This window comes from Haemorhous mexicanus, chromosome 13 (assembly GCF_027477595.1).
Source record: "Haemorhous mexicanus isolate bHaeMex1 chromosome 13, bHaeMex1.pri, whole genome shotgun sequence".
NCBI classification, from domain to species: Eukaryota; Metazoa; Chordata; class Aves; order Passeriformes; family Fringillidae; genus Haemorhous; species Haemorhous mexicanus.
Genome location: NC_082353.1, coordinates 16,382,424 through 16,394,975, shown reverse-complemented (window position 1 = coordinate 16,394,975; position 12,552 = coordinate 16,382,424). Strand labels below are relative to the sequence as shown.

At 45.3% G+C, this 12,552-nt stretch overlaps 1 protein-coding gene across 1 annotated transcript in view; it reads right to left on the bottom strand.

Annotated features, from left to right (window-relative positions):
• Positions 1-2,158: 2,158 nt before the first annotated feature.
• The window catches only part of SLCO3A1 (solute carrier organic anion transporter family member 3A1), a 140,486-nt gene continuing 130,092 nt past the window's right edge, over positions 2,159-12,552 (bottom strand). The window contains exon 10 of the mRNA XM_059858578.1: positions 2,159-11,350. Within this exon, the coding sequence (XP_059714561.1) occupies positions 10,971-11,350 (380 nt within the window). The 3' untranslated portion in view covers positions 2,159-10,970. The remainder of the gene's footprint in view (positions 11,351-12,552) is intronic.

Here is a 12,552-nt window from a genome sequence, read left to right as displayed (position 1 = left end):
TGTTTGAATGAAATAGCACTGAAACAGAGATATTCCCACAAAAAGTCATAATTTGGAGGAAATTATATTTTTCCCCCCCTCACAGGGAATATTCTGACTGGCTGTATGAAGCAGTTTGGTTTTGCTTTTTGCCTGCAGAGCCAAAGGCATTTGTGTGGAAGGACACCTATTTGTCACAGGAGTGACAGGAAAACAGAAATGGGATAAACACCTAAATTCGCCCTGCCATGAGCATGGGATCTGTCCCTCTTCTCTGGCTGGCTGAGAAAGGCTCTTCAAAGAAGGTTTGTGGCAGAGTCACAGTTCTAAGGCTGTGCTTTATGCTTCATTCCAGAGCAGCAGACTGCTCTCTGCAGTCACACACACAGCCCGGGCTGCTGCCAGCACAGGGAGCAACACAAAGCCAAGCCAGGTTCTCCCAAGCCCTCCAGAACACTCAGCCAGCTCAGCAGCACACAGATCACCTAAAGGATGCTTCAGGAGCTGAGCAAAGCTGGTGCAGACTAAGACCTTCTGGAACACCACAACCTTGTCCCCTTGGAGCTCCCCAGACTTCAGCACCAGGCACTGCCTTAGACCCAGCCCCGCGTGCCTTAGGAAGGGTTCCAGCATCCCTGGGCTGGGCACCACAACATCAAGACTTACCCAAGGAGGAGCAGGATCAGAGAAGGCTGGAAGGGGCAGGTAAACTGATGCTGTTGGTGTGACCCAAGCCTGAGTCCTTTCTAATTAAAGCAGGGCTCACAGCACAGCCACACATGGGCCCTGCTGCTAATTAAGGGAGGGCTGAGCACTGACGGACACATTAACCTCCCAGTCTCAAAACATTAACTCCACCAGGTGTCATCTCTTCTGGGTGACATAAAGGTTAATAGTGTGCACCCACAACAGAATTCAGCTCGGTAAATAGCCAATTAGCCAGATTCTGTTCGAGGCAGCAGCAAAGGAATGGTCTGGCTAAGGGGAGGCCCTGGAATGCTGGGTGGGATGGGTGCTGGTGTGCCCACCCCCTGTGGGGGACAGGGGACCTGCCAGGAATGGCCAGAGGAGCAAGCAGGAATGCTGCCTTCAGAGGGAGCTTGCACAAACCCCAACACTACCAGGAGCTGGGCTGAGGAAAAGCAATGAAGTGAAATAAATAAAAAGATTCTTCGCTGTCAACATTTAACAAAACTTTTTTTTCCCCAGACTTCCTCCCTCATTCCTCCTGAACTATCCTCCAAAGCCCCTGTTGTTGGAAAGTGAATTCAAAGCAACTGTGGTTGGATTCAACTCCTGTGCAACAAAATTGTTTTTTTTTGTTTGTTTTCTGACTTTTAATCTTTGTTTTGCTCACTGCCTTTCAGAAGAGGGAACTGGAACAGGGGAAGATAAAAAATGGAACAAACAAGGAATAAGTGAACATTCAACTCAGTTGGAATGCAATTGCCTCATTTAGCATAATTTTGTAGAAGCTCCAGGAGAAAACTTTGATACACCAGATTTGAAGCATTTGAAAATAAAGGGTCAAAGAAGTGATTACTTTTATTCTGACCAGTACTGCAGCTGGAACAAGAGGAAGTGTGTGTCACTGAATCCTCAGGAACGTGTCACCCTCTGGGCCTGATCCCATCGATGGAGATGGAGAAGCTTCTGCAGCTGCAGGGGCTCAGGGTGCATGGCAGGGCTCAGCCACTTCACTCAGCTGTTGCTATTTCAGCTAAAAGCTCTTTTTTTTTTCCCTCCACAGCTGAATTGACACAAAGAGTGTGAGACATATTCATCACCACCAACACATCCAGCATTTTCCTGCTCAAATCATGTTTCTTCTGAGCTCCTCCTCATTTTGGTGTCTTCCAGGTGTTCAAGTTCCTCTGTTATGCAAGAATTTAGGATGTCCTTGTTCTCTCTTTCCTTTCTCCATTCATTAAACTTCATTTTGCCCTTCCCCAAGACCTGCTTTACCCTCTCTGCCACAACCACTCCTTCACTGGACCTCCCCTCTGAAGGCACTGCACATGCACAGAACACATTCACCCCCTCGGTCACTTCTAGCAAACCTCCAACCTGAACTCTCAACCCTGCTTTTGCTGAGACTGAGAACCTTCTGGAACAGTCAGAGCACCAGCCCAGCCAGCCAGCCTGGGAGAACCAAAGAGATCATCCAGTGAGACAGGACAAGAATGAAAATAGTGTTTTTAATATCATTTACAGCAAACTTACAGTATGTATTTCACATCACATATTTCTAAACTGCTCATCTGGAAAATATAAGCTGCAAAAATACAGAACACAGTACTCAAAATATATCGAGCATGTGGCTTCTCTTTTTTTTTTTTTAAAGTCAATTGTACAGTGAAACATTTCCTTTTCCAAACCAGGTTTTGGTTTATTTTGGAAGTGCTGCTAAACATCTGAAAAATTACCAGCTGTCAAATTACCAGCACAGTTCAAAGACCTTTCTGAGGACCACTTCACCTTGGGCACTGCAGGAAAACAGTGACCCCCAGCCCGAGAAGGGGCAGTGGCACCTGGGCTCATCCAGGTGCCACAGTGCTGCAGACCATTTGTGGGGATGTTCTGTGCAGGAAGGACCTTCTCCAGAACCCACAAATGCTGCTCTGCCAGTGGCACGTGGGCTCATCCAGGTCCCACAGACCATTTGTGGGGATGTTCTGTGCAGGAAGGACAGACCTCCTCTTCTCCACCACCCACAAATGCTGCTCTGCCCAGGTGACTGTGAAGGACAACAGTGGTTAGAGGGACAAACACCACGGACTGGTCTGGTACAGAGGCAGGTAGATACTGCTCCTGTGCTGTCCACCCTGCACAGAGCTCTGCAGGTGAGTTTCAAGCACAGGTGTGACAAACTGCATGGGGTGGTCTTGTTCTCCAACAAGACAGTCAGTGTGGAAGCACCCTCCATGCACTGATGGGAGATTGCACCCACACACCAGCTGCAAACACTTGTCAGAGAAGTCCTGAGCTTGTGAAGCCCAGAGACACTCCCACCAACAACCCAATGAAGAGATGCATCAGGATTTGGAGGGCACATGGCAGGCCTGCCTTGTGAAAATTTATTATTTCCTTTATTTACACTATGGAGAAAGAGAAGGATGGATAAGGGAGTTAGTAAAGGAACAAAGTAGGTTCATAATACTCTTACTAGCCAAAGCCCCAGGCCCCTCAATCTCTGTCAGAGACACAGAGGAGCCAGCTGGTCAAGAACTTCTCTCCCAATATGCTTTGAATTTTCAGCTCTTCAGTTTGCTCATGTGTAGCTGCCACTAAGGGCTGTCAGGGGTGGGGAATCACCTGGTTACACAGGCAGGGCATGGGCTGCTGGTCAACCTCTGCAGCAGGAAAACAAGGAAAGAGAGATCAGCCACTGAAACCTGGCTGTTTCTCCACCATGAATGAGGCAAGACCAAGGACTGGCTGGGCAGTCTCTTCTGGTCATGAACCACATCAAGAGCTGCTCTCCTCCTGCCTGTGTAAACCACCCCCACTCCCTCCCCTCTGATTTCAGATGGTGCTCGTGTCTCACCCGCACGGGGCAAAAGGAATTTCAGAATAGCCCTACTGCAAACATGCCCCATCTAGTGCCATTTATGCATTGTTAGCTCCCATGACTCCAAATGTCCCCGTGCCTGGAATGTGATATAAGTACATACAGCAGGGAAAAAAAACATTTCTGCAGACTGCATTTGACTTGTATCAAAATCCTAATGAACACCACATTTATTGTACTTTATTTACATGGTAGTCACGTGTAATATAATACAATACAGCGTTCCATTTGCAGTGGTAGGCACTATGGGTTTTAAAATGTCACAGCTCTTCCTCTGCTCCATCCCCTCCCTCCTCCCTATGGATGTGAGCTCCCTGTTGTGCGGTCCCAGCGCTGCTCCAGTTTCCCCCTGAACCTGCTCTGGGATGGCTCTTCCCCAAAACCAGGTCAGGGAAGCTGCTTTCATGTGCTAACGTGGAGACTCCAAAACTCTGGTGGTCACAGACCACTGGCAGACCTTAGCACTTGTCGGGGCAGTCACGTGCAGCCTCCTCACCATGCTTTGCACCAGAGCACTGTGAAGGCAACGTGGGGCTGCAGCTGAGCTACAGACCCCTAGCACAGGGAATAGGCCACCCGTGGTGATCACACAGCACCATTTGGTCCTGCGGCAGTAAGACTTGAGGAAAACAGCTGTGAGTCTCCAAGAGGGATCCTCCTCCTCCTCCTCTGGTCGAGCAGGAAGTGTCACAGGTGAAGAGCAGGGGTCATTTCTTCCTTTCAAGTTCACAGTTAGAGTTGTGAGGCACCAAAAGCACAGCACTGCCTGCACTGAGGGGTAAATGCACTGCTGTTTGTGCGAGAGAAAACGGGTTTGGGGGCTCAGATATCCGTGGCAGAGAAAAATGCCTTTTGCTGTCCCACCCATGGGCAATTCACTTGGGAAGAACTCAGATCTGTTAGGCCATATGCAACTCCCTTAATGCCCCAGAGGTTTCTGCTTCTGATCCAGGAGCAGTGCAAACATCACAAATAAAATTTACACCACCTGCTTCACCTCAATACCAACTGGCTTTTGTCTGGGTTCATACCCTTCTGGTGTTTGCTCTCAGCAATCACTCAAATGAGTGCTTTAACCAGCAGGGATACTGGGAGAGGCTGAGAACTTCAAGCATCTGTGAGAGAATATTCCTGGGAAGTGGACTGTGAGCTGGAAGCTTTGGCTGTCCTGGAGCACGGTGTGTCCAGTGGTGCTCAGCCCACTGACACTGAGCAAGGATCCTCTTATTCAATTCCTAATCACATACTTTTTAAATATTCTTACTGATGAGAAAATTCCAGCTTAGGGAACTCAGGGAGCAGAAATATCCCCTGTGGGTTTTATGTCCATCCAGAACAAATCCCTGTGTATGAATTACAAGAAAGCTTTTCCAACTTCTCCAGACCACAGAGGATAGGCAGAAACGACCTTCCAAATACACTGGAGGCATTTTCTTGGTTTTCTCAGCAATTTGCAAGGAAGAAATAAAAGGGAAAATTAATGTATGAAGTTGCTATAAATTATTTGCCAAGTTGCAGCTAACAAGTTTCTTATTGCTTCTTGCCATCTGCAGATACCAACTTTGTGCAGAACAAGTCCAGCACTACAAACAGTTCAGGGTATGACAAAGCTTTTCCTTCTTAGGGTTGGACACCCTGCTCTGCCACACTTAATCTGAATAAATGGGGGAAAGATCACAAACTCATCCCATCCCAAAGACCCCATCCCTGGGGTCACTCCATTCATCAAACAAACAGAGATTGGAGCAAAGCTTTGACAAGGAAAACAACATAAACACTACAAACATCCTGAAGTCCCCCTCTGGCAGCCATCTAAATGGACTGCTCTGACCACAAAGTTTCTCCTGAATTCCCTGTGTCCTTTTGGGACCAAGAGATGCTCACAGACAAGCAGCCAAGGCAAGACTGAAGCTGAAAGAAAAGCAGCCCATGTTCACACTGCCCCAGAAAACACCAGTATTGCTGCTGGGCAGGCTCAGCCTCCTTCTGCTCCCCTGAATTCAGGGAACAGACAATGGCCACAGATTTCACTTGGCATCACTAGTTAATAAAGAAGTACCTCATGTCTAAGAACTGCTGAAAGGCCATTTTTCAGCAAAGCAATTGTATTAAGACTCAGATTGGCTAGAAATGTCAATGGAATGATAGAGAACATCATTTGCAGCCTAGAGGTTACAGATTTAGGGGATATGAGCAGAAAAAAACTATAACATTTTGAACATATGTAAAACTGAGTGAGACCTGCTGACATGCCAGGCAAATTTAAATGCCTCTCAGTAATATTTGCATGCCAGGCAAATTTAAATGCCTCTCTGGATACCTTGTATTGACTGGTAGAGCCAAACTGTGCTCTGACATCGGGGGAAGGAAGAACTGTGGCTAGAGAAAGGGAGCTGATGGTCAGTTTGGAAGAAAACACCCACAAACCACGGGTGTGGTGGAGGTAGGGCTATCCAGGAGCACAGAAAGGTGGATAATTCTTTCAGAGACATTGAGTGGCTCAGTTACTTCCCCCCTTTCCTCCTTGGATCAGTCTCAACCATCAGATAAGCATGGCTGAACCTGGCTCACACCAAAGGTTCCCATCTTAATAAACTGCTGCCTGTATCCCCCCCAATTCTAACCTGGCTGCCAACAAAACAGGTGAGGCACAGCAGCAGTGTGGGGTGCTGGGAGAGGTGAAGCCAGATTTAGTAAGAAAACCCAGAAGCCCTACTGCAAACCAGAGCAGGTCAGTATTATTGCTTGTAATCAGGGGTGCTGTGCCCTATGCACAGGAGGCTTGTGAGCTTTGCACATATTAATCAGATCTAGAGAGAGAACAACAACAAACCTGCTGCTGTCTGCAAACACAGTTCACATGAAATTAGGGGGATAGATGAGCACAGCTGCATTTAAAGGCAGAGCAGGAGTAAGTCTGGAAACCCTTGTGAATATAGAAACAAAGCTGTTATCACATCAGTCCAGTGAAGCATTTGCATGTGTCTTCTATACTGACAATTCCCCACATCACCTGCCCAGAATAAAGCAAACATCACACCAAGAATGCCAAAGTCTGAAGAAAATACCAAGCCAAGCACACCCAGCTGTGACAAACTCTCATATGGCAGCAACAGCTGTGGCTGGCTTGGGGGCTAAAGCTTCACAGTGCTGGTAGGCTTCAGGTTGTTGTGGGTTGGCTGTGGAGAGAAACTGCTGGTTTTGAGATGGAGTTGCCTTTCTGTGTCCCAAGACCTCATTTTCTGGGAAAAAATGTCAGTCTGTCTGAGACACAAAGGTGAACCTTAAGCACATTGTCTCCACTGCAATGTGATGAACATAAAACTCTGATGGGGATAGGAGGGGGCTCAAATCACATTCATTCTTAATTTTAATTTTTTTTTTTTTTTTGCAAGGCAAAAGAAGTAAATGCATCTCAGCCATTTGGAAATACTCCAATCACTTTCCAAATGTCTGCAGACCATCAGTTCAGTTTGGAAGCATTTTGAAGTGTAGCTAAGTCAGATAATGGAAGCTAATTCCTCTCTGCATCTTTCCCTTCTCACCTTCTGGGCAAGGTGAGACCCAGCCACGATGAAGAGCAGCAGCACTGAGGAGTTTAGTGCATCTCAGAGGGCAATGGCAGAGGGAGGTCCCTGTTATTGAGCTGAATTGCCAAGAATGGGAGGTTTGTGATATTCAAGTGGTAATTCAAGTTGATGGACTTTTCAGTCCCACCCTACATCCAAGATGTGCTGGGTAAAGTCAGAAAATGGATGATTTCCATAGGTATTAAAAGAAGGTTCTGGAAATGCTTTGTTAACAAGGGTGCAATGAAAACAATTCCAGTGTCATCTGCATCAATTTTAGACTGGGGTCCCCTTTTGATTCCACTGGGGCTATTCCAAAGTGGGATCTGAGCAAGGGAAAGGAAACCCCAACCTGAAGTCATGCAAGGCAGCTGGTCAATCCCAGAGAGACTGCAGAATCTCAAGTAGTTTGTTTTTCCAAACATCCCATTCCTTAGCAGCCAGCCATGTGGGGAACACAGTGCTTGGAAATGCCAAAAGAACATTTCTGCTGAGACTGAGGCCTCAACAAACCCCTGAATTTCAATGCCCTTGAACATGAAGAAACAATTTCCACCACTGGATCTGGACCACACAGCTCAGAGCATGCCCCTGTTCCTGTTCCTGGGTGTTTTTCTAACTCCATCCTTGTTTTTTAAGTTTCCTGCATGGTTAAGGCAGTTGCAGGATGGAGGTGAAGTGCTGACAGGTGAAGGCCCATAACAGGGTTTGGGGATGTCTGACACTCTTCCTTTGTTATTCTGTAACAAAAAATGGGTTGCAGGCAAAAATGGCTTGTGGTTCTGAAATCAGGAAAAAACCCAAAATGCCTGCTGGTGTGGGTGAAGGGTTTGGTCTGTGTATTTTCTTTCAACTAAAGATCTGTTCTTAAATCTGTACCAAAGCACTGACAGCAAAGCCCTTCACAATGCAGGCATGAGACCTAACCCTGGGGAAAAAAAAAAAAAAAAAGAGTGGGATGGGGGAAAAGATTTTCAAGAGTTCCATTATCAAAAGAAATAAAAAACAATCATGCAGGAATTTCAAGTTACAGCTTAAAAATAACATAAGTAACCCCATTCAACTGCATCTCCCACACACACTAAGAGAAGGGATCAAATGAAAAAAGTAAAGAAAAACAAAAATGAAAATGTTATGTGCCCTGGAATCCTGTTTCTATAACTCCGGTCAAGGGAGACTTTTGACTGCAGCAACAAACCACAGCTCATGAACACTGGGAGTTTGTTTTACATCATATCAATCAGCGTGCTATTCTCCTTCACCTTGGACTTTCAGAGGGGAAAATCATGAAATTGTGAAAGGGGTTATGAAATTTCAAGCAATCAGGCTTTTAGAAAGGTTCTATTGTGTGACATTTGTGTTGGAGTCTGAAAGTGTGTGTATAGTATAAAATTATGAGCTAACATTTGGAAAGACAGCAGTCTAAGTAATAAATCTGCAGAATGAAGAGAACCATACAGAATGATTTCAAAGGCTTATACTTGACAATTATATATATTTTATGAGACAGTTATGCACCCTGTGCCTTTTCTGAATTCATTGTTTTATGGATGCAGTATCTCTATTTTAGCAGATAGGATATACTAAACCAACATAATGGTCTAAAAAGCATCACTTACCACCCAACATAAAAATGGCACTGCATAGCTTAATACTTTTTTTTTCCTTAAACTCCTTCATCAATTGAGTGATTCTTAACATGGCTGAAACCCAAGAATTAAATATCTGCAATTACAATATTTGTTGAGTATTTGGCACAATGGAGTTTATTTGATACACCCTTTTTTCCTGCCCTTATTGTGGCTGAACATGTAATTCTGTGCATAAGCTGCAAGCACACATACAATTCAGTCAAGTGGAAGCAGTTGGATACTCCACACCCATGTTGCAAAGCCTGGATAAGAGCAAAGTCTGCTAAAATGTGCTGAACATGAGTGACAAGTTATCAACCCTCTGTAATTGTGCCAGCTCTGGGGTGTCCACTGCAGCAATGGACAAGGACCTGGGGAAGATCAGCCCCTCTGCCCCCTGCATGGAAGTGACATCCAGCATTTCACTCAACGTGCCAGGTTACTCCTCTAAACATCCTCAAATTCACAACAGCTTCGAAATTCACACAAAAAAGGAACTTTTAATTATGATGCTAACCCTTAAAGCCCTTCTGACATTTAGTCCATCGGAAACAATTCTGGTTCCTGGGAAAAAAACTCATCAAATGCCACCAAATTGCATTGCTTCCCAGCAGGAATGTTTTGGAAAACAGAAGTGTGCACATAAAATAAGCCTGACCCCCACGTTCCTTGTAATCAGATGAAAGTTTCCCCATGGTTTTTGCAGGTTTAGGTAAGACTGCACTGCAGGAGCCAAGCCAAATCTGGTCCTGCATGGATGCTTTGTGGGGAGCTGAATGGAAGCTCAAGTTGCTCAATGCTGGCCAGCCTCTGCTCCCATAACCCAGCCTTCCAGAGGGACACTATTCCCACATGTACAAACAAAATGTGGCATCCAGGAGAGATTATTCCATCTTCCTCATACAGCTTCCACTGAAAGTCAGTGGAATCTCTCAGGTGAAAAATAAAACACCAGTTGTGAGGGCTGAAGGATTAAGGTCAGTATTCCTCTCATCTTGTACACACACACACACACGCACACACACACTTTAAAGAAAACATCCACCACACAATTTCTAGATTGCAAATTATATATATATATCTTTAAAAACTGGAGAGAACATCAACAGCCTCTCCACATATATATGTATTCACTGAGTCACATAGAATATGAAAAAACTATATTATGTAAATCATCATATTATCTATAATTCTCCAACAGACAATTGTTTTTATAGAGACACAGTGCATTCATTCTCTTCTTTAAAAACATATTATGTGTCTTCATTGGCTTGGTAGCATATTAGAATGAAGGCGTATGGATAAAAAATGCAGAGGATTAAACAAACCCCTTGAGTCACATTACGTTTGGGTGAATTAAACAGGATCCTTCCCCAAACTAGCATAAATAAATCCTCCTCATGGAAAAGTGTCAGCGATTTAAGGGTTAACATATACTTGAAAATAATTTCAAAAAAACCCATCTTATTAGAGGACTACACAGATAAGTATTTGGAACTCATCCCCCTTTAAAAATGACAGCACGTTTGGCAAGTGTGAGCAAACGTCTCGAACTCGACTGGGTTTGAGATCTGAGCATGGTTATTCACAGACAGCCACCGAGCTGCAATCTGCGAATAAGCCTGGCCTGGAAGGACTTGGATACCCCTGACAGCATCACTGGCCACTGGGAAGGTTTCCAGCAGCTTTCAAGGAATTCATCCTGGGCTCGTGGCTGGTGACAGAGTGCGACTGGTGGAAGGATTCCAGCACCGCTCCCTCTTTGCCATCGCGGACGCAGCGGGTTGGAGCAGCACCCTGCCTGGCCAGCCCTGTAGGGCTTCACACACCCCATCTCAGCTGGGAAAGAACCTATTGCTGTTATCACCCTGCTGTTATCAGCTTGCTGTTATCAGCTTGCTTTCTCTACACCTCACACCAAACTCTCCGCTGAACCTTTGCAGGTGCCCTCCTTGGAAGCTCGTACTGTCACCAAAGGGGCTGGTGCCCAGCCACAAGGGCTCCCTGCTTTCTCCATCACCCTGCAGGATGTCACAAGTGATCCCATTAAAAGACTCTGTTCTCAAGAATCCTGGCTGGGTCTGGCTTTGAGAAAAAGACAAAAGTTTCCTGTGTTGCCGTTGCTGTTTTGCAGTTGTTTCTTCTTTCATTCGTGCTCTCTCCTTGTTTTTATTAAAAAGGACCCTTGTATTATTAATATAGTTCACTCCTCCACAGTCACTATAAAACAGACTCCATATTTTCACACCACTCATGATCTTCAAGGTTATAGATAAATTTTGTCCTATGTGGTTGATTTTGGGGCACTGAGTCCCGCCCCAGATTGTCTAGGGTGAGAGTAGAGGCAAAAAACTCACTAGTGCTGAGACCACCTTCGTGGTTCTTGATGTATCTTTTATAGTTTTTCCTCAAGCACTGCCAGGTGGTTGTGTACAGGATGAATGCAAAGGACTTGAGGGCGATGGCAATGCTGACATACAGGTATCTGTAGACCACATTGTCATACAGGGCACAGGCTCCTTGCTCCCCACAGAACGTGCTCCAGAACAGACACGTGGAGTCAATGCCGGCCCCGAAAATCAGCGGAGGTGGGATAAAACCTGCCAAAATAAGAGAGGCAAATCATGCTTCTATGATCCCTGTGATAAAGAGAGAGGAGTGCAGTGAGGGGAAAGAGGGTACTTTATCAAGGCTAATAGTCCCAGCTGCAGCCTGTGATTTTAATTTTTGAAGTTCTACATCAACCTGAATGAAGTTTGTGGATGAGCTTTTAGCTTGGACTTAATGTCTGTGGAAGAGATTCCTGCTGATATCAACATGCAACAAGAATCTTATTCAAGTCTAAGTGGCTTTTGTTAAGCTTCTTGTTTGCCTAATGAGACTAAGTGGAGGGATAAATGAAAGAGGACAGCCTTGCAGATCACCCTCTAGAAACTGGCAATTCTGCACTTTAGAGTGCTGCCCTGAAGGATCTCATTTCATTCCAGTTCAGCACCTAAAATCAGCCTCAGCACTGAGATCATGTTTTGGACTGTACCCTGATATCAAAACATAGCAAAAGGTTTTCTCTGGATCGAAGGAAAAGAAACAATAGCCCCTAATAGATGTCAAAGATGCCATCAGAAAAGAAGGGAAAATTTCAGAGTGCCATTAAATGAAATATCACAGCAGGATTCTCCCACAGCCACTGCAGCTAACTACCGACGAGTGTTTCTCAATCACAGTTTGCAGAAGAGCTGCAATCTTCAAGCAAAGTAATCACTCCTATCTCATTTAACTAATAAAAGAAATGTTTTTCTTGTCTACTTTCCCTCATCCTGCAGGGACACTGCAGCAACCCCCCATTTCCCATTAGCCTGATGGTGATTAGGGCATCCACGCTCCAGCTCTGCGCTCCCCAGCCACCATGTGCAGCACTGGGAAGAAAATGTGAACATTCCACATAATGTAACCATTTCTCTACCTTCTGCTGTATTTATGAGCAGAGGCTGGAAGCAGATAAACCCTGAAAAAAGCCCTGATGGATAAAGTCACTGCTGTGGGTTAAGGCAGTGAGCAAAGGAGAGCATTGCATCTACTGAAATCCAGCAGCAGGCAGGCACAACACCCCCCTGACAGCATCAATGCATCCGTAGGTGCTGTGATGCCTGAGACTCTATAAATACCTGTGACAGCAGACACAAGGACTGCAGTTTTTAGACAGGAAAGTGTTTAATCTTGGATCCAGTTTCATCATTAACCTGGATTTCCAGGCTTAAAAAAGATACCTTCCTTCAGCTTGTCACGAGCAAAGTAGTGACAT